Source organism: Lycorma delicatula, chromosome 4 (genome assembly GCF_047948215.1).
Source record: "Lycorma delicatula isolate Av1 chromosome 4, ASM4794821v1, whole genome shotgun sequence".
NCBI lineage: Eukaryota > Metazoa > Arthropoda > Insecta > Hemiptera > Fulgoridae > Lycorma > Lycorma delicatula.
Genome location: NC_134458.1, coordinates 55,782,061 through 55,806,019, shown reverse-complemented (window position 1 = coordinate 55,806,019; position 23,959 = coordinate 55,782,061). Strand labels below are relative to the sequence as shown.

Below are 23,959 nucleotides of genomic sequence, written 5' to 3'. Positions count from 1 at the left end.
AGTAATTTTACTGCTCTATTCCCGCTTTTATTTTTGTCAGTTTTCATGTTATTTAAATTGTTTTTTAGTTTTTCTACTGTAATTGACTTCCCCGCACTTTTCTGATATTCCTTCTGAATAGTGTTCCATGCTTTTTCTTTGGAAGCAATTCTTTTACAACTCATAGACCGGTCTAAAACAACGGTGTTGTCTTTAAGAATATTTACCAAATACATTCTGCTACTTTCTGACGCAGATGGCTCTACTGGTTCTTGTACTTCGAAATTAGTCTCTTCACTAGACATGATGATGTTTGCTAAGACTGGCATGCGAATGGTGCTGGATTGATTAAAACAAGGGAAACGTTTGATGTATTGGCAAACGTGTCTGAAGATGATGATGTACAGGATATGAATCATATAAGTGTTTACTTGATGAGTAAAGAGAATACTGGATAAGTAAAAGCAAAATGGGAAAACTACTCGCAAATACTTGGACAACTACAAATATTTACTTATAAGTATTGGTAAAAGGTTATTCAATTTGTCTCAAGGGTTTACTTTATTTGACCAGTATTTACTTTAAAGTAAAAAGTATAATTTATTCACTTCACTGTAGGTTATGATAGTCTCGGGAGAACTTCGTGATACACTCTGTATATATATATATATATATTTGTTCCACTTTCTGGGTCAACTAAATTGTTTGCATTCCAGCGGTGGTTGAAGTGAGAGAAGTTTTTTTTTTGGATCATGAATTAAATTTTTTAGGTTTTGATTTTTAATTAAAATTCGAAAAAAGTTTTTTTTTAAAAATCGTCTAACCTCGATCTTTGTTTCAATGCAGCTTTATAGGTTAGCTGAGAATTGTACTGTTAACTATGAGTCATGAAACAATATTGTAATGGCATAAAAAAGGTAATATTTGTTTAGGAAGTTATTGTGAAATTATTTGGAATATTTTGAACGTTATCGAGGTGGAGAAGATTGTACGTTTAGCTCAATAGAAACAGTTAGAAGCCGTTGGTCGCATGATTCATTTTTACGTTAATCAATGTAATTAGTATTTGATACGATTGGAGAATAGTATTTTACAGTAACGATTTCATGAAATAAAGGCTAAAGTGTAATAGAATTCTATACATTACATTCAAACATGAAGAAGAAGGTAATGTATATTTTATACATTTTTATGTAGTATTAACATTTTTTGGAGAGTTAAATGTTAATTAGTGTGTAAGTGTAGTGCAGACGAGTAAATGCATTTTACATTCGTTCTTTTATAAGAAACCAATTTCTTCAACTTTATAGTAATGCAAGTTATATAGTGATACTGGGTAACCAAAACTATTGTGAGTTTATATTTAATAGTTGTGGAGTTTATGTGATACAAAAACAATCTTATGTATATACCCTTTTTTATTATTTCTTGTCCAATTTATCTACATAACCGATTTCAGTTTGTCTGATTGTTAAATAATAATTTCCCATTTGTTTTTAGTTGGTTACATTAGATTTACTTCTTGATGGAAATATTGCTGTAATACTTATTTAGTTATAAGTGTATGTAAAGTTTTCATGTTTGTAAACTTGGATTTAAAAAAAAAAACTACTCATTTAATTTCAAATAAATAAGGGGCTTGTTACTCATGTCAGGTTTATTGTTACTAATGTCTGACTTGTTACAACCATTGTGGTTATTAATAATTTGTAACTGGCTAATGGCATTTCATTTTAATTGGAAGACATTTCATTTTAATTGGAAGCCATTCCATTTTGGATGGATGTTTTCAACAATCATAATGGTATTTTGTAGGAGAGTATATAATATTGCAAGTTGAGAGGGATCCAATAATCTGTGAATAAGTGTTTTTATTTTAAATGAAATGTATTTACTTTTATATTTCTAAGAAAAGATTTTTATCATAATAAAAGATTTGAAATTGAGATATTCAGGTTTCATAATCTGTGTTTCCTCAAATTTGAAGAAATATTGTTCAAGCCTGCAGTCTTTAGTAAGTTTTCATATTTGAATCTTTTAAATAAAGAATATTTTTGTACTATAATAAGCTCATTAAGAGAACCAGAATATGAGAAGAATCCTGTTTTTCTGATCAATTAATTGCATTATACTGATTATTAAAAAAAAAATATGTGTATGAGTGTGCTTATCTCATCAGCAATTGATATAATGGACTGCTTTATAGGAAGAATATTATAAATTGAGTTAGATGTTTGATATTTTTCTCAGTTTTTTGTTAGAATGTTTTTGTATGTATATTCCGTGGAACCATGTGAATAATTTATCAGAGCCTAGTGTCAAAGCGCATTTATTATGTACGTTACGTGTTCAAAACAAGATGGAACTTTTGGTTTTTTTTAAAATTATAAAGCAATTGTGTACTTTAATTTGTATCAGTAATAAATAATAGTAATTTAATAATTACATTTTAAATCCTAATCTAACAGTTCAGCTACAAAATTCTAGTGTTTGTACACATCTAAATTTAAATATTGTCCTAAAAACTCAAAATTATTGACTAATATTTGTATTACTATGTGTTTGGTAATTTTTACTGAATGAGATTTAACTAAAACTACTATAAATTAATTTCCCAAAATTCTAAAATAGAAATAATACGTAAAAACAAAGCCACAAATTCCCACATTTGTGGCTTCGTTGCTTAAATATTAGATAAAATGTAATAAAATTCACTTTCAGGTTTGAAAGTTAGTTTATAAATTTTAATGATTTATTATCAGATGCAATAAAAACTGGTCTTAGTAACATGAAATGTGACCAAAAATTTAGGATGAAGTATCAGAGCTGAAGGAACTGCTCAATAATCCTACAAATATGCTTATGGAAGCATATTTCCATATATTTGAAAGTTTAATAATTTAATTTTTCAGATCTCCGCAAACCTGCCAAATAACAAAAAAGTCATGGTTAACCATAATCTTGCTTAAGCAAGATTACCATGATATGATGTTAATTTTATTGTATGCAGTATAATGTAAACATTTATTCAGATTGCTGACATTCTTATCAGGATATATATAAGATATACTTTGTTGATTTCGAAGTGCATGAATTTAATTAAATTTTCAGAAATGGAATTTTATTATTATTGTTTTACCCTAGTTGTGGCAATGATTGCATCATGTTATAACAAAATTAGCTGCTATAGAAACAACAGCATTAAAGGTTATTTAGCTGTTTTTCTTAATATTTTGGAACCTTTTTTATGTTTCTTTGATCAGTGATTAATCACAGTGTTAAACTTACAGATAATGATTTAGTTATTTATTGTATACTAAATGTTTGTTACTCATAATCTAAAAATAGGTTTTTAAAAATATTTTGTTTCTATCTGAATTTATTGAAAGTAATTTGTTAAAAGGAAAATACTCCTTTTTACAAAGTGCTGTATTCTGTAATTTTTAAAAGTACTCTTATGTTTGTTCTGAGTTTGCATTGTATGTTATCTTGGTGGTTTCACTGCTAAAACATGTTTTATTCTGTGTATTTTTTTTGCAAAATTGTGCTATTGTTAAATATCAGTCAGGTACCTGATATTTTAGAAAAGAATGAAGGAATATCGGATTTTTCAGGTGACAATAACAATATCAGATGTTACAGATAATAATATAATTTTCATTTCAACTATATTTGAGATGATTATTCCTTATTTGTTGTTGTTGGGCCTGAGATGTAAATCATAACCAAATTGGAATAATAATAATTATATATAATTGTTAAATAGGCAATGTGTACAGATCGCATGAAATGGAAAAGAAAAGAAGAGCAAATCCAGAAGAAAAGGTACTGGTAGGGATTGCAGTATAGTGGAGAAAATTAATAATATAACTATTGTAGCGAGAAAACATGTGACTTTGCTATTTATTATCAATAAATGTTTGTTATGTATAATAAAAGCTGTTTTCATGAAATATTTAATAGAATATGGGCTTTGTAGAATTCAAACATCATAAAAGTTTATGTACCATGTTAGGCTGTGGCAAAGTTTTGTTCTCATTTTTTGAAAGTATTAATTCTGAGCTTTTCAAATTAAATGATCATGACATGATTAGAAGTTCAGTTTATTATTTCTTCAAATAATTATATTTTTTATGTGGGTTGGTACTTGTACATTATATAGATCGCATAGTAGTGAGTAGGTTTGCTACATTACAGATAATAAAACGAATTGCATCAGCATTGGCTAGCAAATATGAAGGAAAACTGAAAACCTTGATTGGGGCAGTGTCACAAAATACAATTCATTATAACAAAATTGAGGCTTAATTTTTTACGACAAAAATGATACAAAATAATAGCTGTGTAAGGGTGCGAGTAAAAAGTAAAATCAGTAGAGTAAAATAATAACTTTGAAAGCATGTATAGTTAAATGAGGATGTGCAAAATATTAAAGCTTATTAAATCCATGTTTGTAAACTTAGATTTTTTTTAAAAACTACTCATTTAATTTCAAATAAATAAGGGGCTTGTTACTCATGTCAGGTTTATTGTTACTAATGTCTGACTTGTTACAACCATTATGGTTATAACACTTAACACTCATACAAAATAAATTAGTGGGAAGTTCTTTTAATTGTTTTTGTAATTCATTAAAAAAGGTATTTAACAGAAATGTAATACACCTCTTTCTTGTAGGCTATAGTACTATTCTGTATCTGCATGGTTTTTTTTTTGTTAATTTATTTTGGTGTAATTTTATTTATTTTTTTAAGGTACTTTTAATGGGGAAAAGTGGTTCTGGGAAAACCAGTATGAGAGCTATAATATTTGCTAATTATATAGCTCGTGATACAAGGAGATTAGGAGCTACAAGTAAGTTTTATCATATGTTTAATAAAGCCGGCAATGGATTGCCTAACTTTCCTAGCTGTGCCAGTCAAGTTACGCAATTAATTTTTTTAATTCAATCATTTTATGCTCTATTTGTATCTTTATGATAAAGTAATTCCTTTTTATTGAAAAACAATAATCAAAATTATGAATTCTTTTTTCACATTTTTATCTAAACATATTTATTTTTAATTTTATGATACATATTTAAATAAATAAATAAATAAATACAGAAAAAGCTGATTATTTCTATACTTGGGGAGGACTTAATGAAAGTTTACCAATGGAACTACTCTTTTGTGTTCTTGTTCTTTTTCCTAACATATACAACTAAAAGTACTGCAAGTGAATACCGAATGACTTTTGTTATATGTCAATCAGTTGTGCCCTATGCTTGACAACTCTTACTTTTATCAACTCTTGCTGTAATTCATCTAAGGATTTTCCCAGATTTGACTTTTCTTCAAAATTATTTATTTTCTCATCATCCATGTGCATGCAATTCAAGTTCTCCAACAATATGAGCTGTTATATTTATATTTATTTCAAGTAATGGAGACATTATTCTGCTTTTTAAGTTCATAACAGTTTCCCCATTTGATGTTATTTGAACTTCTGAGGATTGCGTCTGGCATTTTCTAGAAGTGGAATAATTCCAGATCCAAATAATTTTAATATTTGTGTTTCTATATTTCTGCATTTAATTTAAAAATACATTTGAGCTGCTATTGGGAAAAGTTATTTGTTATTATTTATCTCTTCTATAAGAAGATTATTTATTTTATAACTGTTTTAAAACAAGTTTGATTTGTGTTATTGAAAAAATAAGTTCTCATTCATGACTTTGTGCATTTTTAAAAAAAATAAATTTGCTACTAATCCAATACTTTTTTCTATTTCATAACATGTATCTAATTCTTTTGTATCTAATGATATATAAAATTATCATATGTCATCAGTTGTTAATGTCTGGTTATTGTTTTTATAAATATCAGCTTTCAATCTAAATATTTTTTATACTGGTAAAATTTTAACTCAGTCAAAGTATCTTTGTTAGACTAAAAGAATCTTTACTGTGTAAAAACAATGGAATTATTGTCTATAGATGCAGATAATTTTTCTGTTGCGTAGACTAATTTATGAATAAATGTTTTTATAGAGTTATTTATTTTTAAGGAATTATTGTAAAGATACAATCATTTCTAAGTGGTTGTAATAAATTTTAAAACAGAATTTTTTGAAATTGTTTAAAAAATCATAGATACAGCCATAATACATTTTCTACGAAAGTGTGTAAATCTTTAGCTAACTTTTTTTCAAGAAATACTAAAAGTGTAAGGGCTATCAAGAAATGAATATGTCACATTAGTAATAATGGGTAACTTGCAAGATGGATTTAAATTTAATAAAAAAAGATTTTTATTTAAAAAGATATTTTTTGTTACCACAAATCGTTAGAATGGGATAGGAAAAATTAACAGACATTAAGCCACCAATAAAACATTCACTGATCTCATCAGGATCTAGCATAGAAAACCCACATTATGTTTTGAGAAACGCACCAACAATTTCACTTTTGTTATCCTTATAATGCATTGATAAGCAAGTGGTTGAATTTTCCTGTATCACAACTTTGTTGATAGTAAAGACACATTTTTCCTATAATAGCAGGCCAAACCTTCCTATATCAATGTGAATGTTTTCCTTAAAGTTAGCATGAATTTTTTATTTATTTATCTGAAGTCTATCTGTTATTGTATTGAAGTGAAAGTGAAATGTAGGAATGAGTAAAATACATAATTTGAAATTAAATGTTTATTTCAGTGTCGCATGCAGCAGAGGCATAAAAAAACTGTTACATAAAATATGAAAACTGAAAATTTGATAAAAAAAAAACCAAAAAAAAAAAACGTAAGGCAGCTTTTGCAAGTCCCTCAACAAAACCTTTTGCTGCCTAATGATGCAATTGGAACATATTAACTAGTGGTTCTATCTAGTAACATCAATTATTTAAATAAATTTAAATTAACGAAACTATTTAATATTAACAGATATAAATCACAGAGATAAAGATATCATTAAGATAATAATTCATTAAGATAATAATATTATAAATAATATTTTAATTTTATAGTTACAGTACTTCAAAAACTGATAGTATAATTATCAATTGAAGGAAAATTAAGAAAAATGGGCCTCAACCCATTTACTGGAGCTCAGTACAGTCAGTTTTTTTTCTCTGGCAGAAACTCAACTGCACAGATACCCAATGTTTACAGCCATCATACTTTTAAAAATAAACAATAGCAGATAATAAAGTAATGTTGTAAACAATTAGTTTTATCTGAGTGTAAAAATTTTATAAAATACTTCATAAAGTATTAAAAATAATATGGTTTTTTATTAATCTAAACTCCCAAAAATGCAACCCACACTAATAGACAAATTTCTGAACACCAGCAAAGAAAAAATGCTGAAAAGAATTAGACATAATGCTTAGAAAAAGAATATTAAATTTCATGTTAAATAAATGAATTTCATGTTATATGAATATAACCCAGTGTTGTATCGTTTGCTTCAATATCTTGGCAAGTGAATCAACCATTGCCAGCAGCTGGTATGAGGAGGGAAGTGTCAGATCCCTCCCCAACTTAGGCACCAGCACCAGCCACTGTTTCTTCCACCTGTCTGGAAAAATTCCAGTGAGGCAGGTATTGTACGTTTTCAGGTAGACATCTTGCTCAGCCTGAGCCACCACCTTTACCACAAGATTTGGGAGCCAGTCTGGTCCTGGTGCCTTATCCACTGGAATTCTTGATGTCTTCACCATGAACTCATTGGTGAAGGAAGGTGGAGGTTCCATCTCTTCCCTGTCGTTCATCGCTAACTCTTCCCCATGGGAGAATAGCCCCTCTATGATATGCTGCACTTCATCTGGGTCTTGAGTTACAGGTATACAGGTACCTTAGGTCTTGAGGTCCTTCGGACTAAGATCCTATATAGCCTCCCCCACAGATCATCTTCCATCTCCGAAATGAATTGCTTCCAGGCCCTTCATTTAGGCTCATGAATGAGCCAGCAAGCTCCTTCCTGCACTCCCTATAGTGTATTGCGTATATAGCTATCAGAGTGTGCAATTACACCTGAGTCATCTGCCTCCTGGCCTTGTGGCATTTATACATTTTCTGGCAATGTCTAGAGTCCACCAGCAAGTTAGGGGATGTCCTGGTATGCTATATTTCTGTGGTAAACCCACGCAGCCCTTTTCCAAACAACCTGCAAGGCGGTGAGCCTTTTCTTCCGCCATGTTTTTTGCATCATGTATACCATGAAAGTTGAGGACTTCAGTGAAAGTACTCAGATCAAAATCCTTAACACTCCAGCCTATGAATGCGGGTGTAACACCTTTGCCCTGGCCATTATTAGAGATTGTCATCAGAACTGGTTGCTGATCACTGCTCTTGTACTTGTTAGAGACTCGTCAGTTTGTAATCTTTACAGCCGCCTCCGGTGTGGCAAATGTTAAATCCACAATGGACCCTGACATGCCTCTCCTGTAGGTGTAAAGATCTCCTTCATAAGGTAGACCATATCAAGTGCTGCAATCACATTCATAACTTGTCTACCATGTGCGTTCATTCTTGGCAGCCCCAGACTGTCGCCCAAGCATTAAAATCACCGGTTAAAAGCACCAGCCGATGTGTAAGGAGGTCCCCAGAGATGTTTGTCAGGATTTCCTTATATCTGATTGTTGGGCAAGAGGTAGCATGAACAAACTCCACCTACCCTTGCCCTTTCGAAACCATTTCCTCTATGAGCATCGTCCATTGGCAGAGACGCGCAAGACCAGAGTGCTGCCCCACCATTCTCCAAAACAATCCAATCTGGCCCCAGACAAGGAAGTTACGGCTCAGAGACGAGTGCTATGTCTGGACCTGCCCCCGATATGTGCATATCCCATGCCAACCTAGAATGGTTCATGTTGAATTGTACAGTTCTCATTATTGAGTTGAGAACTGCCCAGTCCTCTCCCAGCTGCGCCTCTATATTATATGTTAAGCACTTTTCTCCCACAGTTGAAACAACCCCCCCCCCGCTCTGTTTTCACCCTTGCAAAACCTTGCTACATGCCTTGTCTCGAGGCAGCAAAAGCACTGTTGTGGTGGGTCTACAAGGTCTACCCTGTAGGATACCAAACCAAACTGCATCCTGCCCTTCTGTGCAGTAGCAGCAGCGCATGGTGCCAGAAGCTGACAAATAGCCACACCTGTTTCACCATCGCCTGACCTGACCGATACTCTCAGGTCACCTGGCAAGTTCTGTCCAGAGGCAGTGCCAGCCCCCGTACAATCTCATCTGGCAGTTTGTGTTTCTCCAGGTCTCTAATACGACGGGAAGCAGTCTTTGTTTTCGGATGAATGCTACCCTCCTTTATCACCAAGGATATTGCCTGCCTGAAGGCTCCCGAGGCATCCTTTTCTTCTTTCACCCTGATTTCCATTTGGTCCCCAGTCTTCCTGATGGGACAAAATTTCAGTTGTCTCTGGTACCATCACCTCAGAACTAATCATCTTGAGCAGATCCGCATACGACAACCCGGACTTTACCATTATTGTCGCCGTCTTATGTGTCTGGGGTGCTGGCTCGCTGCCAATCCATGCAGGAGCAAGTCAACCCGTATGCACAATAAGGTAGTACCTGTGTCCAGTCCTCCTCCTCTCACTCCAAATTTCCGTACATACGTGGGCATGTCCTGACCGTAAAATTCTGTCTTTCAGCCCAATATTACCATGACTATTGATCCTAATCTTTTCAAACATGTCGACCAGGGCCTACGCCAAGTCAGCGCCATTATCTGAATCCATTTAGGCCGCGTGAAAGATATTGCCAGTTGGTAGATCCTCACTACCACCACTACCAATCAGCCTGGCCTCAATTGTGTTTGAAATCACAGTCCCTGCTTTAATGCCAGGCTTGTTTGAGCGCCATGCTACCTGCGGGTACCTGGAAGATAGTGTCTGCAGCTCCTTTATCTCATGCATATTGATGATCGTCATCCTATTAATGGTCTTCTCACTTCTATCTGGAATACCTTCATATTTCGGAATACCTTCTTTGGCCAATTTCTCTTGATCAATTCTGCCACCTGTGAAACGGGCACCTCATTATCCAACGCATCTGCAATCGGACAGCCAGTGGCGACCATTGTTTGGATGGTTACCTCTGATGTCGATCTCTTACCAGTGCAGAATGTGGAATTCTTGACCATTCCTCTCAAGTCTTTTGAACACAATACTGAGGTCTGCCTCCACTTCACAAATAGTTTTCTTGACATTCTTGTTCATATTCTTTTTAAGATCTTTAGCAAATCTCCAGACTAATTCCTTTAAATCCAAATTAATATCCTCCTCTTTCATAGAGGATTGTCTTGACTTCAGCCGTTTGCTCCCTTTCCTGCAGTCCGAGGCGGGTCTAGGTGGAAGACCCTCTACATGTACATCTTTTGTAGAAGTACCAACAATAGTCTGCATAGTTATCACCTCTATTGTCGCTTGCTGCGAAGTCGTCGGCACCGTAGCAGTCTCTGTTGCTTTTTCTGGAGTTTCCTCCACTGTAGTAGGCTGAACCGGAAAACCTTTACCAGTTCTGAGATCTACGCCTCGTTCCATGTTCTATGCTCCCTTACAAGGTGAATTTGAGGCGGGGGTCGAGGAAAGATAAAATGTATTCCTCCAAATCCAGGGTCGGATTAGGAAAGTTGAGATTCAAAAAGAAATGGAAGGATTTGGCTGGGGGATGAAGGATAGGAGAGGTATAAGGAAGGGACGATTCCCCTTATATTAAAAACAGCTAATACGCAGAACAAAAAAACATTACATGCACACTGCAAAGAATCCTAAATCCTGAATTCTGAATTCCTCCTGAGGTCTTGGCAGATTGTACTAAGTCTATTAAGAGGATTACTAATTGCTGTCATTTCATGGCAAATTTAATAGAGAGTTCTGTATGACTTATTCTAACATATATCATTTTATTATTGACTTGTTCTGAATAAATTTAGACACCTAGAGTAAAATAAATTGTGTTGACGTATGTGAAGATCACTAAAGAAACCAAACTTCTACTGCAGTTGATATTAAAGTATAATTCTGGTATTTATAATCATTATAATTTCATTATAAACATTACTTGAAAATTTTATTAACTGTTGTATTCCATAACTATACCCATTTTCATAAAGTTAGAATTAGCAAAGAACATCCCTGAAAACTTATACAAAATGATTGAAATGTATTTATACCTTATATTATTAATAGTACCTATCTTTGTAGTTTAAATTTGTGGCATATAAAATAAAAACTATACTTATTACTATAATATTTTCACTGTAGTCCAGTTAGCAATAAATGTAGTTTATTTAGGAGAATACTCATTTTCAACCACAACACTTACGTGCGACATTTTTTTAACCATTTAGTCATTACATTTTTTATTTGTAAAATAATTTCTATACATTATTTTTTATTGTCCTTAGCATTGATTTTTTAAGAAGTGTATTTTATAGTTATTTAAATGTGTTCAGTCATTACTTGTGTAATATGTCTTCAATATTAATTTTTAAATAGTGCAGTGTGATTTTTTTTTTAATGTTTATTATTTATATTTTTTATCATCACACTTCAGTTTTTATATGGAGTGAAAATTGTTATTGGTATTTGTTCCGTTCCATGTCGTGCTGTCTGGTGCTGCGATCTAGTGGGTGCTAGCGCTCACTGGTGAGTTAAGCTCATACAACCATTCGATGTTAGAATCACGACCAGAGCGGTCACGTTTCGTTTCAGTGCGGATGGACGCTTAGATCAGTTATATTCTTGATAGTGTTCAAGTCTTTATAATGTTCAATTATAATTATGTATAAAGAGAAATTAATGCAACAAATCATACATTACAATAATGTAAGAATAATTAAAGGTTTTCATAAATAAACACCAAATGTAATTATTGTACTGATGTATAAATACCATAAACATCTGATAATAAATTTATTGAGGATTGAGAGATGACATTTTTTGATAAATGTTATGTAACAAAACCAAACTAGTTTGAAACTAAAGTTCAACGTATTAATGATTAGAGAATGCATTGTATCTTTAAGTGTAAAATTGATAATAAGCAGTGTATGCCTCAATACTTTCAGAATATCACAAATTTCTAGTCATTACTGTTTCCTGTTAGGCATTAAAAAGCTGGTAAGAACAACCAGGTTTATTTATGTAGTGTTGGAAGGAAGAGAGTAGTCTTAATTATGATTTTTCTGATTTTAAAAACTCATTTTTATCCTTTATTCCTGCAACATGTTTTCATTTTCATAAACATGTAACTATATTTTCTTTTTTCTTTTCCTTTTCTTGATTAGATTCTCATAAACATGGAGATTCTCTTTGAATTCCATTTTTAGTATATTTTATGCCCATAATTGGTATTTTTCTCTCTTAATTCCTTTTTTTACAATGCTATTAGATGTTTATACAGTTTCTAATTTCTCTTATTAATTTCTCTTACTACCCTGTGGTCTTACTAACACTTTCGATTGGTTTTTGTTACCAAGCGTTTGGGTTCCATGTTCTACTTGCATCACTAAACCTAAAAGATTAGATTTGTAATTAATCTAAATCTATTTAAAAATGTCATATATATTTTTGTCATATTTATAATTAATAATGTCATATATATTTTTGTCATATTTATAATTAATAATGTCATATTTATATGTCATATATATTTTTCTAGCATGTTTTATCAATGAAACACTTTTTTTTCAGTTGATGTGGAACATTCCCATGTTAGATTTCTTGGCAATCTTGTTCTTAACCTGTGGGATTGTGGAGGGTAAGTACCCTTATTTATAGTAGTTTTTACATATATGTAATTATATATATGTGTATATTTATTTTTATATTGGTCATGATTTTTTATTGTGATGCCTCCTGGTATAATTGTTTGTTTATTTTTTTTTAACAACTAATTTATATTGAAGTACAGAAGTCTGGTATGAAAAGAAAAATAGACCACATGTTTTGCATGAGAATTATCAAGAAATATTACTACTTTTTAGGGGGGATGTTGTAGTTTTTGATAAAATCAAGATTAATTGATACTAGATTGTAAATAATCTATTTTTGTAATTCTCTAATCTGTGTTATATTTATTTATTCTAATAATATATGTATGTAGGTGAAAAATATTTGAGTAAGGGCAAAAGCATTATTAGCCTCGCAGCACAGGGACATATTATTGCTCCATACTGAATACTAATGTGTGTTTTTTAAATGTATAGTAATGTAAATTCTTTTGTAGTAGAGTGTAAGTTTTCAAAATTGTCAGGATTCAGGATAGATTTCATAAACAAGATTTTGGTTTTCGAACACAATTCATCTTTAATTGCTCCCTCCTTCTTCACTCCCCTTTCCGTATCATTTATCGCTTCTTACTTGGACAAGTGGCAAGGTAGTTGGGTTAGTCACCGTGGTTCCATCTGTGGCATATTGGCATCTACTAAAAAATTAAATTTATTATAATAATTAGGCTAAATAGGCTGTACGTATTGTTTCAAATTGTTAAAATACTGGGAATATATTTCCATGTTTTTTTTGTTTTTTTTTTTAATTTAAGGTATTCTTAAGCATGCACCATTAAATATTATGAATTAAAGTAAAAAAATTGCATCTTAATAAACTGATTAAACAGTTTTATTTTTTTTGGTTCGAATAGATCTCTTTGGATCACAAAATTGAATTAATTCATTTTGGAAAGTTTTTCCTTCTTCCACATTTCTAGCATAATCTTCCTTTATCTTTCCCTTCTTCAGTCTAAGTTGTTGTGGTCCAATATTTTGTTTTCTCCTGAAAACCTGTTATTCTTTGTAATTTGTTCCTCAGATGTATCATTGTTTGATATCGGCATCAGTTATTCAGAGTTTGTTTAACTCTTTCCTTGCTTCTTGAAACCAGTTGTTTTTTTTGTTATAAGGTCGGTGAAAATTTTGTTTGTGAGTATGTTTGGGTCCATTCTTTGTATATGTCCATAGAATGCAAATCTTCAATTTCTGATAGTGTCTAATAATTTCATTATGTGTATACAAGTCTTTGTTATGTTTCTTTGATACTGTCTATTTTCTTTGATTCATCACAATATTTTCCTCATTCTTATACTTCCAGTTTACTTAGATCACCACATCTGCTAAAGGTTAACGTTTTGCTGTGTAAAGGGCTTTAGGTCGACTTACTGTCATAACAATTTTGTTTAATATGAGGGGTGTCCAGAAAGTAACTTATGTTTTAAAATAAAAAACCAACCAAATAAAAAAAAGAAATTTTATTATATACATTTGAAAGGGACAATCTTAAACTATTTTTCTACATAGTCGCCATTTAAATTGAGGCGCTTATCATAACGATGCACAAGCTTTTCAATTCCTTCTCTGTAGAAATCTGCCGCCTTAGATTTTTGGCACCCATCTTGCACAAAACTTGTGATAACCAAGCTTTCCCGATACAATTTCATGCAGTAAACTTCGTGAAATTTGGGGAAAATGTAGCAAGAGTTCCGTAATCATAATGCTGCGATTTTCATGAATTTATTTCATATTTGTCGATTTTCATAGTCAGTTCATCAGTCACAAGGCTAGGCCGACCACTGTGGTCCTCATCATGAACATTGATGCGGCCATTTTTAAACTGAATGCACCACTGCCTCACTCCACCTTTATTAATTATTCTATCTCCATACACCTCACAAAGTTGCTGATGAATGTCAATTTGTTTGAGGTTTATTGCTAGTAAAAAATACACCTCACAACTTGCAGGATTTTCTATTGAATTGCACATTTCAATATTTCACAATGAACAAAGTAGAAAAATCACAGTCCACATGCTATGACAGATTGATGCGTACTTAGTGTAGAAACATTTTGATACCAAGTTGGTGGCTCTATTCCCATCCATCTCCATGCTAGTCACAAATGTAAGTTACTTTCTAAACTGCCCTCATATTAATGTTTAATTTATTTTTAATACATACATTTTTTATGAAATTTTTTGGAAAAGTTGATTCCATGGAAAGAGCTTCAACTATACAGCTGGTAATAATTTTCTGTTCTTATAGCAAGATCAAAGATCAAACTATTTTTCAATACCTTAAAAAATGTTTATTATTAGATTAATGAAACATTCAGTCTGTCAAATGGTAAAGTTTAATTTTCAATATTTAATTGGTTTTTACTATTTCTATTTTCACTTTTAAATAAAGTTAATCTTCATTTGTATCACTGTAAAAATATGACACCTTTGATATTTTGCCTCAAATTATTGCTACTCTTAAGTGCCATAAAAAGTTTCATGTAATGTAACTTGTATTGATGTAAAATCAATTGCTAGTTGATCAGTTTTCTTGGGAGGGTGCAGTTCCTATGTTTCTATATGAACCTAGACATGTGTATTTGGTAACAAGATAAAATGAAATTATAATAAAAGTCACATCATAAATGGCAAGGGTTCAACTTGGCACATATCGTGTATGAATGAAATATATGATAGTAAATTTATGTATGTAACAAGTAAAATGTACTTGTTTAAAAATCATAGAAATGACATTTTAGCTAAGCAGTTAGTTTAGTACATGAGATGAGTGGGATTAGAGCTGCAGTATTTACACCAGGAAAAGTTATATTGATTGATTTAAGTGAGATATAACATAGCTTATATCTACTGACATATTTGCTTATCCATCAAAGTTCTTACTACTCTTCCTAACAACACTCTTCTGATTACCTTGGACTAATATGTGGCCTACTTGCATATGAGACATATTGCTTTGTGATTTTTTTTTTTAAAACAGTTCAGTTTATGGAGGAAAAATTAAGGGAAAACAGTTGATGTGAAACATAAGTACATTACTTTATTTGTGTATAATATACGTATCTACCGTGATCATAAATTAGTTTCCATTGAAATAATGAAATTAATTTATCTAAAACAGTAATAGAGCATCTAGTTTTGAGAGCAAAACATGAAGGGTTCTGAATTCTTTTCATTAAGTTTACATAAAGGTGATATAGAATTTGATGCGTGCGGAATATTTAAAGTTATTTTTATTTTTCCATTTAAATTTAAACTTAATTTTAAGTATTATTTTATAATTGTAAATTAATTTATTCAAGCATTTATTGATTGATAAACATACACATATACACAGCATATCTGAAAAGTTCCTGAACTAAATAAAATAAAAATACAGTTTAAAGATAAATGCATTTACTCACATCAGCCCTTCACATAAAATCCTTCTTTAGTTATACACTCGTTGCAGCACCGGTAGAGCCCATCAAACGCTCTGGAGAAATTACTTTGTGGGATGGATCGTCTTCAACTGCTTGGTGCAAGCCCTTTGGATGGCCAGAATGCCATAAAAAAAGGGGCCTTTCATCTTCAACTTGAGTTTTAGGAATAGAAAATCATCTGCTGAAGCTAAGTTGGGTGAATAGAGCTGGTGGGATAAGATGGTGATTTGATTTGCGGAGTAATAATGTGTTAAAACTGTTGCCATGTGTGCTGAGGCATTGTCGTGCAAGAGTTCCAACTGCCCGGGTCCCGGTACTTGGGCCGGATTCGACAAGTGTGATGCATCAGGCATTTCATTTCTGCCAAATAGAATTTAGAATTCATGATCTAACCATTTGGAACAAATTCATGATGAATCAGGCTCTTTGAGTTGAAGAATGCAATCAGCATTATTTTCACTCTTGTTTTTTGCTGTCTGACTTTCGCCAGTTTTTGTGCTCCAGGACTTAACCAAGCAGTGGATTGATGCTTTGTTTGCAAATCATATATGAAACACCAGCTTTCATCCCCAGTTACAATTGTTTTTGCAGTTTCAACGGAGTCTTGAGTGCAAGAAAGACGAACCTGTTTTTGTTCTTCGGTCAAGAAGTGTGGAACAAAATGAGAGCAAACCTATCGGCGGTTCATTTTTTCTGTTAGAATTGTATGTACTGCATACAACTCCCCACATCCAACAACTCTCTATCATCTTTAAACTGCTTCCACCATGTGTATGGTGTAGTACAAGATGGGGCTTTCACTGAATGCTTGCTGTGTCATGGAATAAGTTTCAACGAAAGATTTTTGAAGTTGAACACAAAATTTTATCGTGCTTCTTTGTTCCATGTCACAAGCTCACATGAACACAATGTATGCGGCCGAATATAACTTGAGACTGGAGTGATGAAATGTGGTGAAATGTTTTACACACATTCATCAGATGTCATACTACATAGTTCCTTGGTTGTCTGAGAGATGGCACTACATGTGTTGACTACAGAGATTTAGTTCGGGAACTTCTCAGACCTACCTACTGTGTGTGTGTGTGTGTGTGCGCGCATGCGCATGTGTTTTTTTACTAGTTATCATAAAAAAATTAAAACGTTATGCCAGTAAAAAACTTTACTGGATTTTTGCTTGGCTACTACCACTTACAAGTAATTTCCTTGTACAGTAATACACTACAGTATGTAACTTGTTTTTCCTTTAATCCATTTTATTTTATATTTATCATTTATTTTATCTTCATTTAAATTTTTTTTAAAATAAATTGCTGTATTAACTTCAGTACAATTTGTTTATCCTCTTTTATGTAGAGTATTGAGGTAGTCCTCAGTGGGGATGTTAGGTAATTATTTACATACAGACTGAGTCAAAGTGAGGTTTGAGTTGTAGAAGCATAATTTTTATTTCAGTTTTTATTGTACGTACTGTTTTAATCATTTTTTTCAGTAAACTCTACAACAGAGCTCTTGATAATAGAAATTTTTCTAATGAAAAAACTGGCTAGTTTTACAATTCCTGTACCAATACCTGTATTGAGCTCTCTATTTTAAAAAGAGGAAAATCTTTAATTTCCCTACAGTGGCCTAAAAATATGTAACTATGATCTGGAATTTTGAGCTTATTAAATCTTGTTGGCTTAGGTAGAACATGCATTAAAATTTTCTTCCTATCTATTATACATTCAATTTTGAGCTTGCAAAAGTTTTTTATTTCTGTGGCAAACATTGTTTTATTACCCAGTAATTTTGTTTTTAAGATTATAATGCTAAAAATGTTTAAGAACAAAATAGTTATCTCTGCTTGATGACTTTTTTAAGTTTGCTAATCGGTGTAGCTGATACTCGATATTAGTGAGATTGATATCAGATGAATTATTAACTACTTCACTTCAATCAAGATTTATTACTTGTTTATAAAATTAAGATGAAATGTACATTATAAAATGCATTATATTTATACTGTGTGTTGAAAATTACTGTAGTGTATTTAAGTGCTAACAGATAATTTGTTGTTAATACTTCTCAGAATGTTTTTTTTTTTAAATTTATTTTTCACAGTTTTAAACATGCTTAAGTTTACATTATTTATTGTTCAAGCATGGATTCATATATCCGAATGCATTTATTCCCTAAGTACACAGTTCAGTTCATTCAGGATATATCTTCTTTTTTTTTTTATGAAAGACTTGCTAAAGATGTTGTATTGGTGGCTCACCTTTTCCTGGACATTGTGGGCCCTATATTCTTTAAAAAAACAATTAATTGATTATTTTTGTTCTGAAATTCTCATCAGTTTTATTGATCAGTTCAAAGAAGCAAATAGTAGTTACATTTTGATCGTAGAAGATTTCAGCAAACTGTGCTGCAGTTGACAAGATGATATTCTTATGTAGTTTGTTTAGAGATCAGGTAATTTTGAAGATTTTTTAACCCCCTTCAATCTCCTGGTATAAACTCACTGAATTACATTATATGGATCAGGAATGCAAAATAAATTACAGCTGACCATGTGTACTTGAATGAGTGAATTCATTAATAACTGTACAAGGGTGAATCAGCTAAACTGATAAAGTATTGTGAAACTAACTGAAATGAATCCTGGGTTGTGCATTTGCTCACAGAAATCTCTTTCAGTATTTTTCATATACTGTTCTATTAATCTGTAATGTACAATAAATCTTAATCTATAATAACATCAAGTGAACTAACTTTCCAAATGTGTTGTGCATTGAGGACCCTCCTTTTTTAATTTTTTCCATCTTTTTCAATTGCTTTAGTGAAAGCATTAACTGATTATGATTAAGTGAGGGGCTGATGATCACGTCGGTATTGTGTGTTAATGAAGATTGCATCATTGTTGAAAATAAATTGGATAGAAATATATTGTTTTATAATATAATTGTTTTTTCTTTTTGCAGACAAGAAGCTTTTATGGAGAATTACTTTGCTAGCCAGCGAGATAATATATTTAGAAATGTTGAAGTCCTGATTTATGTGTTTGATGTAGAGAGTCGTGAATTGGATAAGGATATGCATTACTATCAAAGCTGTTTAGAGGCAATTCTGCAGAATTCCCCTGAAGCTAAAGTATTTTGTCTTGTACATAAAATGGATCTGGTACAGGAAGATCAGCGTGATCTGGTTAGTAACGTATATTAGTGGCTTAAACTTTTCATGAGTGTTCTTTTAATATTTAATTACTGTTTCTAATTTTGTTTAATTATTATTATTATTTGCTTTTCGTAAACTTATATTTAGCTGTCAAATCTGTCTGAGTTCTGTATGCAGCATAGATATTGGTTTTTTTATTTTTATAATGTATTACTTTTACTTAATTTAAAAAATGCTTTTTATTTCACTGGAATACAGTTTACATTTATCTCATTGTTTCTATCAATAGTTTCTTTTGAATCTGTTAATTTAATTTATATTGTTGATCACTTAAATTTTCAACTGCTTATTAACCCCATAATTCATATACAATTTTTTTTTTTATAAAAAAAAAATTCACTTACTAAATGTATGATTATTATCTTATTTAGAAAGTTTCAGAATTAGATTTCAGTTAGTGTCTGGAAACTGGTTAACATTTGAAATTATATTGATTTTGACTTTTACTATTATTTATAATATAAAATATACCTTACAGTTCCACTTAATTTATGTTGAGGGTATGTGTCAGTAAAACTCTGTAAATGAAACTATGTTATATTAAAACATTAGCTGAATATGTGTTTATAATAATAGCACAACTTAATATAAAGATATTAAGTTGTATATTAATGAGGTAAATTGCTATGAATTATTTGCCATTTTATAATATTCAAAACTTCTGTTGATGAAAAAATCTAATATACTGTATTGATCAGTAAAACTAAGTATAATTAAAAATTTCTTTTGCGTACAATATTGATAAAAAAAAAACATTTATGTTTGTTCTTATTACTGGTTCTTGACAAATTTGTTCTGTGTGTGTTGAATATATGTGCCCTAAATTATTTGAGTGTAAAAAACCAAAATCACATAAAATAAATTTGTGTGCGATAAGAAGCTACTATATATGTTTTATTTTTTAATTGTATCATTTCACAAGTCAATACAAAAAAAATGTTCAATAAAGTTTTAGTTTTTTTGATTTTGATAAGACTATTCAGAAATCTATTAAGATCATTTAAAATTTCATTATAAAAGATTTTCTTGTAAGTTTTATAACAACAAAGACTGAGTGAGATCTATACATTTCATAACAAAGTAACAGTTTGCTTCACTGAGTGTCAATTTTGTTTATTTTTGTATGATTTGTTTTTGGTTTTTTATTTTAGTTTTGATATAAAGAAAGTTATACGATTAATGCTTCCATTTCTTATCAGTCCTGAGATTCATGATAGGTTTAAAAATAGAATCTTGTTGATTAATATATACTTAACACTATCAGTGCCAGTTTGAATATTTTGAAATCATTAAAAAATCCAAACTGATTTTTTATCATAATTTAATTTATTTAAGTGTAATAAGTTTATTTATGTTAAAAAAAATATATTTGCTTGGTTTAAAACAAAATAATAAAATGACGCATATGATACATCTGCAGGCTGATCATTGAGAAGTGTGTGTATGGTGTTGGTGGTTGAACATGTGGCTTCAATCGTTTAGTAGTTGTCGGTTGGCGATAGAATTTATTCTTTATTAATATTGTATTTCTGCGTACTATTATTATTATGAGTAGTCAAAGCTTGTTTACATTTTTATTTGCTATTATGACCTATCTACACAAAAAACAAACACTTTTAGTATAATTGTTATACAGAAACAAACGACGGAATACTGTTACGCAAAACAAATCAAAAATACATAAAATTGTAGATACATACAATTACTTTTATTATTTATTCATTACGTTCAATATTCTACAAATTTTTTTACAAAACCTAATTACAAACATTACATAGAAAAATAAAATTAACCATTCTAATAAAAGTAAATGGAATATTTTTCAAATTTGGTGGTACTGTTGCCCAAAAAATATTGGAAGGTAAATCTGTAGGTGTTTGGTTATTAGCAACAAGAGTCTGTTCGTAATCGTTTTGTTTGTCAACTAAGTTTTCAAAACTTTCTTCGTCAGAATTTTGTTCTGTAATAAGTGTCATGTTTTCTTCTTCATCTTTTCCAGTTCCACAATCGTAGTCATTATCATCCCTCCACCCACAGTATGAGTCACTATCACATCAAAATCTTCATCACTACTATTGTTTCCTAAAAATTTTTTTAATTCAGCATCAGACATTACCTTTTTTATGTTTAGTCAGCTCTTCAGTTATGAAGGTCCTGGTATTTCATCATCTGCCATAATAAGTAATTAAAAAAAAAAAAAACAGACCAAGCACAAATTTATGTTGTTTATTTATCAAACGACATGCCATTAGAATATAAAGAACATGAATGAAGGTCCAACTGCTACAACGTAGAATGTAATGACTGCAGTTAATGCACGCATGGAGCATGCGAGCTGGGGAATGAACAGTAAGAAGCTGCCACTTATGTGTCATTGCTGCCGAACATGTTAAGTGTAGCAGAGTCGTTCTAGCAAGGTGCTTTTTCCTCTACTTACAGTTGCACATCTACTCTCCTCCGCAAGCGCCTTGCTATAACTGCTGAGCTATATGTTTATGTTTAAGTGTATTTAAATTACCTTATAATATACTCAAAAATTTAATTGTGCTGTATGTTTGTAACAACTGAAAAATGATTTCTGTTAGGTTTAGCTGTTTAGCTTAGCTTGTACATTTAAGAATTCTTATTCACAAATGTTCTGACCAGTTTTCTTGCATTGTCAAGCGTTATGTTCTCATGATTGTATGAAATAATTTTGCAAATAAACTCCCAGAAATACCATTTTTATGTTATTAAAAGATGTTTCAAGCTGCACATAATATTATCTGCATTATTATAAATAAACTCATATATAATTTTTTCTTTTATTTACAGATTTTCCGTGAACGGGAAGAAGATTTGAAAAGGTTGTCTAAACCTCTGGATTGTACTTGTTTTCGCACATCAATATGGGATGAAACACTTTATAGGGTAAATATTTATGCTTTTATATTTTTTCCTTTCATTCTTTTCATGTTATATGAAATTATATATTTAATTGATAATATCAACAAGTGTGAAAAGAGGTTGGAAAGAAAAAGGTTGAAAAGTTGCATGTCAAACAGGTCATTATTGCTTCTTTATTTCGAAAAATGCCACAGTTTATTTTGTGCATGATTGAGTTTTTAATTCATGATGTTTTGCAAATCTTAATATTATGCCTTTTTTTAAACTGGGTGATAGTTTGCAGTTATTGTTTATGTAATTTTATATTTTATTACAGTTTTATTCTTTATCCACTAGCTGTGGACAACAAGTAAGAACATTTACTTGCTGGAATATTTTTGAAGAATTACAACACCTTCAGCAACAGTATGTTTTTTATTATTATACTGTTATTCTTTCAGCATCAACAATAACAATTATCCATAAAATTGACAAGCAGCAAAATATTAGCTGTCATGAAAGAAAATCTCCTTCTTTGACTATGGTTAGAAATGAATTCCTACTCTAATAATTTCATTTTAATATTATATTATGTGTAGTAATAATATGTTAGTGCTGAAGGTGAAATGATACTTAAAAATTGCACCAAAGGTGGTGCGTAGGTGTTTTCTTTTGTTTGTATAATACAGTTGATATTGTGTATGTAAAAAATGTCTGCAAATTGATGTTAAATCTTTTGAAAATTGATATGTTTGGTTAAAGCTTAGAATGATTTTTTTTTTTTTTTAATTTTTTTTAAAATGGCTGACTGAAGTTCTTGTCCCTTCAATTTACTTTTTAAGTTAAATTTTCCAATTTTACTAAATAATGTTAAAAAAAATCTGTATTTAAACTTGGTGTACTCTGTTAAAATTCTGTTGTTTTCTGTTTTATTTATTTATATATATTTGTTTTAAAGGTTAATCTTACAGCATGAAGCTTAAATTTTGTCTTATAAAACTTTGATTTCTATAGCGATCTTATCTGAAATTTAAGCAATGAAGTAGGAAACTAATTTATCTTCTGTCATGGGAATGTATCATATGTGTGCACCCCTATAGATTGGTACTGATTATGCGATTTATTCTTCCTATTGATTAGCATGGGGAAATTTTATTGTTTAAACTTTAATAAAAATAAATAGTTATCTGAATAAATGAAAATATACCTTCAGAAATTCTTTTGAAGTACGGTGCAGTTCTTTCATCAGTGGTGTTCACCATTTGTGATTTATATAAAAAGAATTATTTTTGATGAGTAATCAGATATTTATTTCTATTTTTCCTTTAATAGATTTTTTTTTAATACCAACAATCTATGTGTAAGATAATTGTTGATTTGTATTATTTATAAACAGATTATAATTATCATATAAATTTACCTAATTGAAAATTGATCTTTTAATTAAGAAAAAGTAATTAAGGAGAAAATTAACTTAGAGAACAGTTTATGAAATTGATCAAATTTCCTGACATTGATTGTGCCCTTCTTCTGCTAATTTCTATCTATTTTAATATTATGAGGTGTTCAATACCATTTAAGAATTATAATATTTCTTAAATTGTAATGTTCACCAACATAAATATGAACATTGTCTTTGACTGTATATTTCTTATGCTCATATCTAATTTAAAAGTTTAATAACTTGTT

The 23,959-nt window shown here is 30.8% G+C and overlaps 1 protein-coding gene across 1 annotated transcript in view; it reads left to right on the top strand.

The window, feature by feature from the left end:
* Positions 1 to 417: 417 nt before the first annotated feature.
* RagA-B (Ras-related GTP binding A/B) overlaps positions 418 to 23,959 on the top strand; it is a 35,421-nt gene continuing 11,879 nt past the window's right edge. Inside the window, exons 1-5 of the mRNA XM_075362980.1 lie at positions 418 to 1,146; positions 4,734 to 4,833; positions 12,675 to 12,741; positions 19,153 to 19,375; positions 22,220 to 22,315. Coding sequence (XP_075219095.1) covers positions 1,135 to 1,146; positions 4,734 to 4,833; positions 12,675 to 12,741; positions 19,153 to 19,375; positions 22,220 to 22,315 — 498 coding nt within the window. The 5' untranslated portion in view covers positions 418 to 1,134. The remainder of the gene's footprint in view (positions 1,147 to 4,733; positions 4,834 to 12,674; positions 12,742 to 19,152; positions 19,376 to 22,219; positions 22,316 to 23,959) is intronic.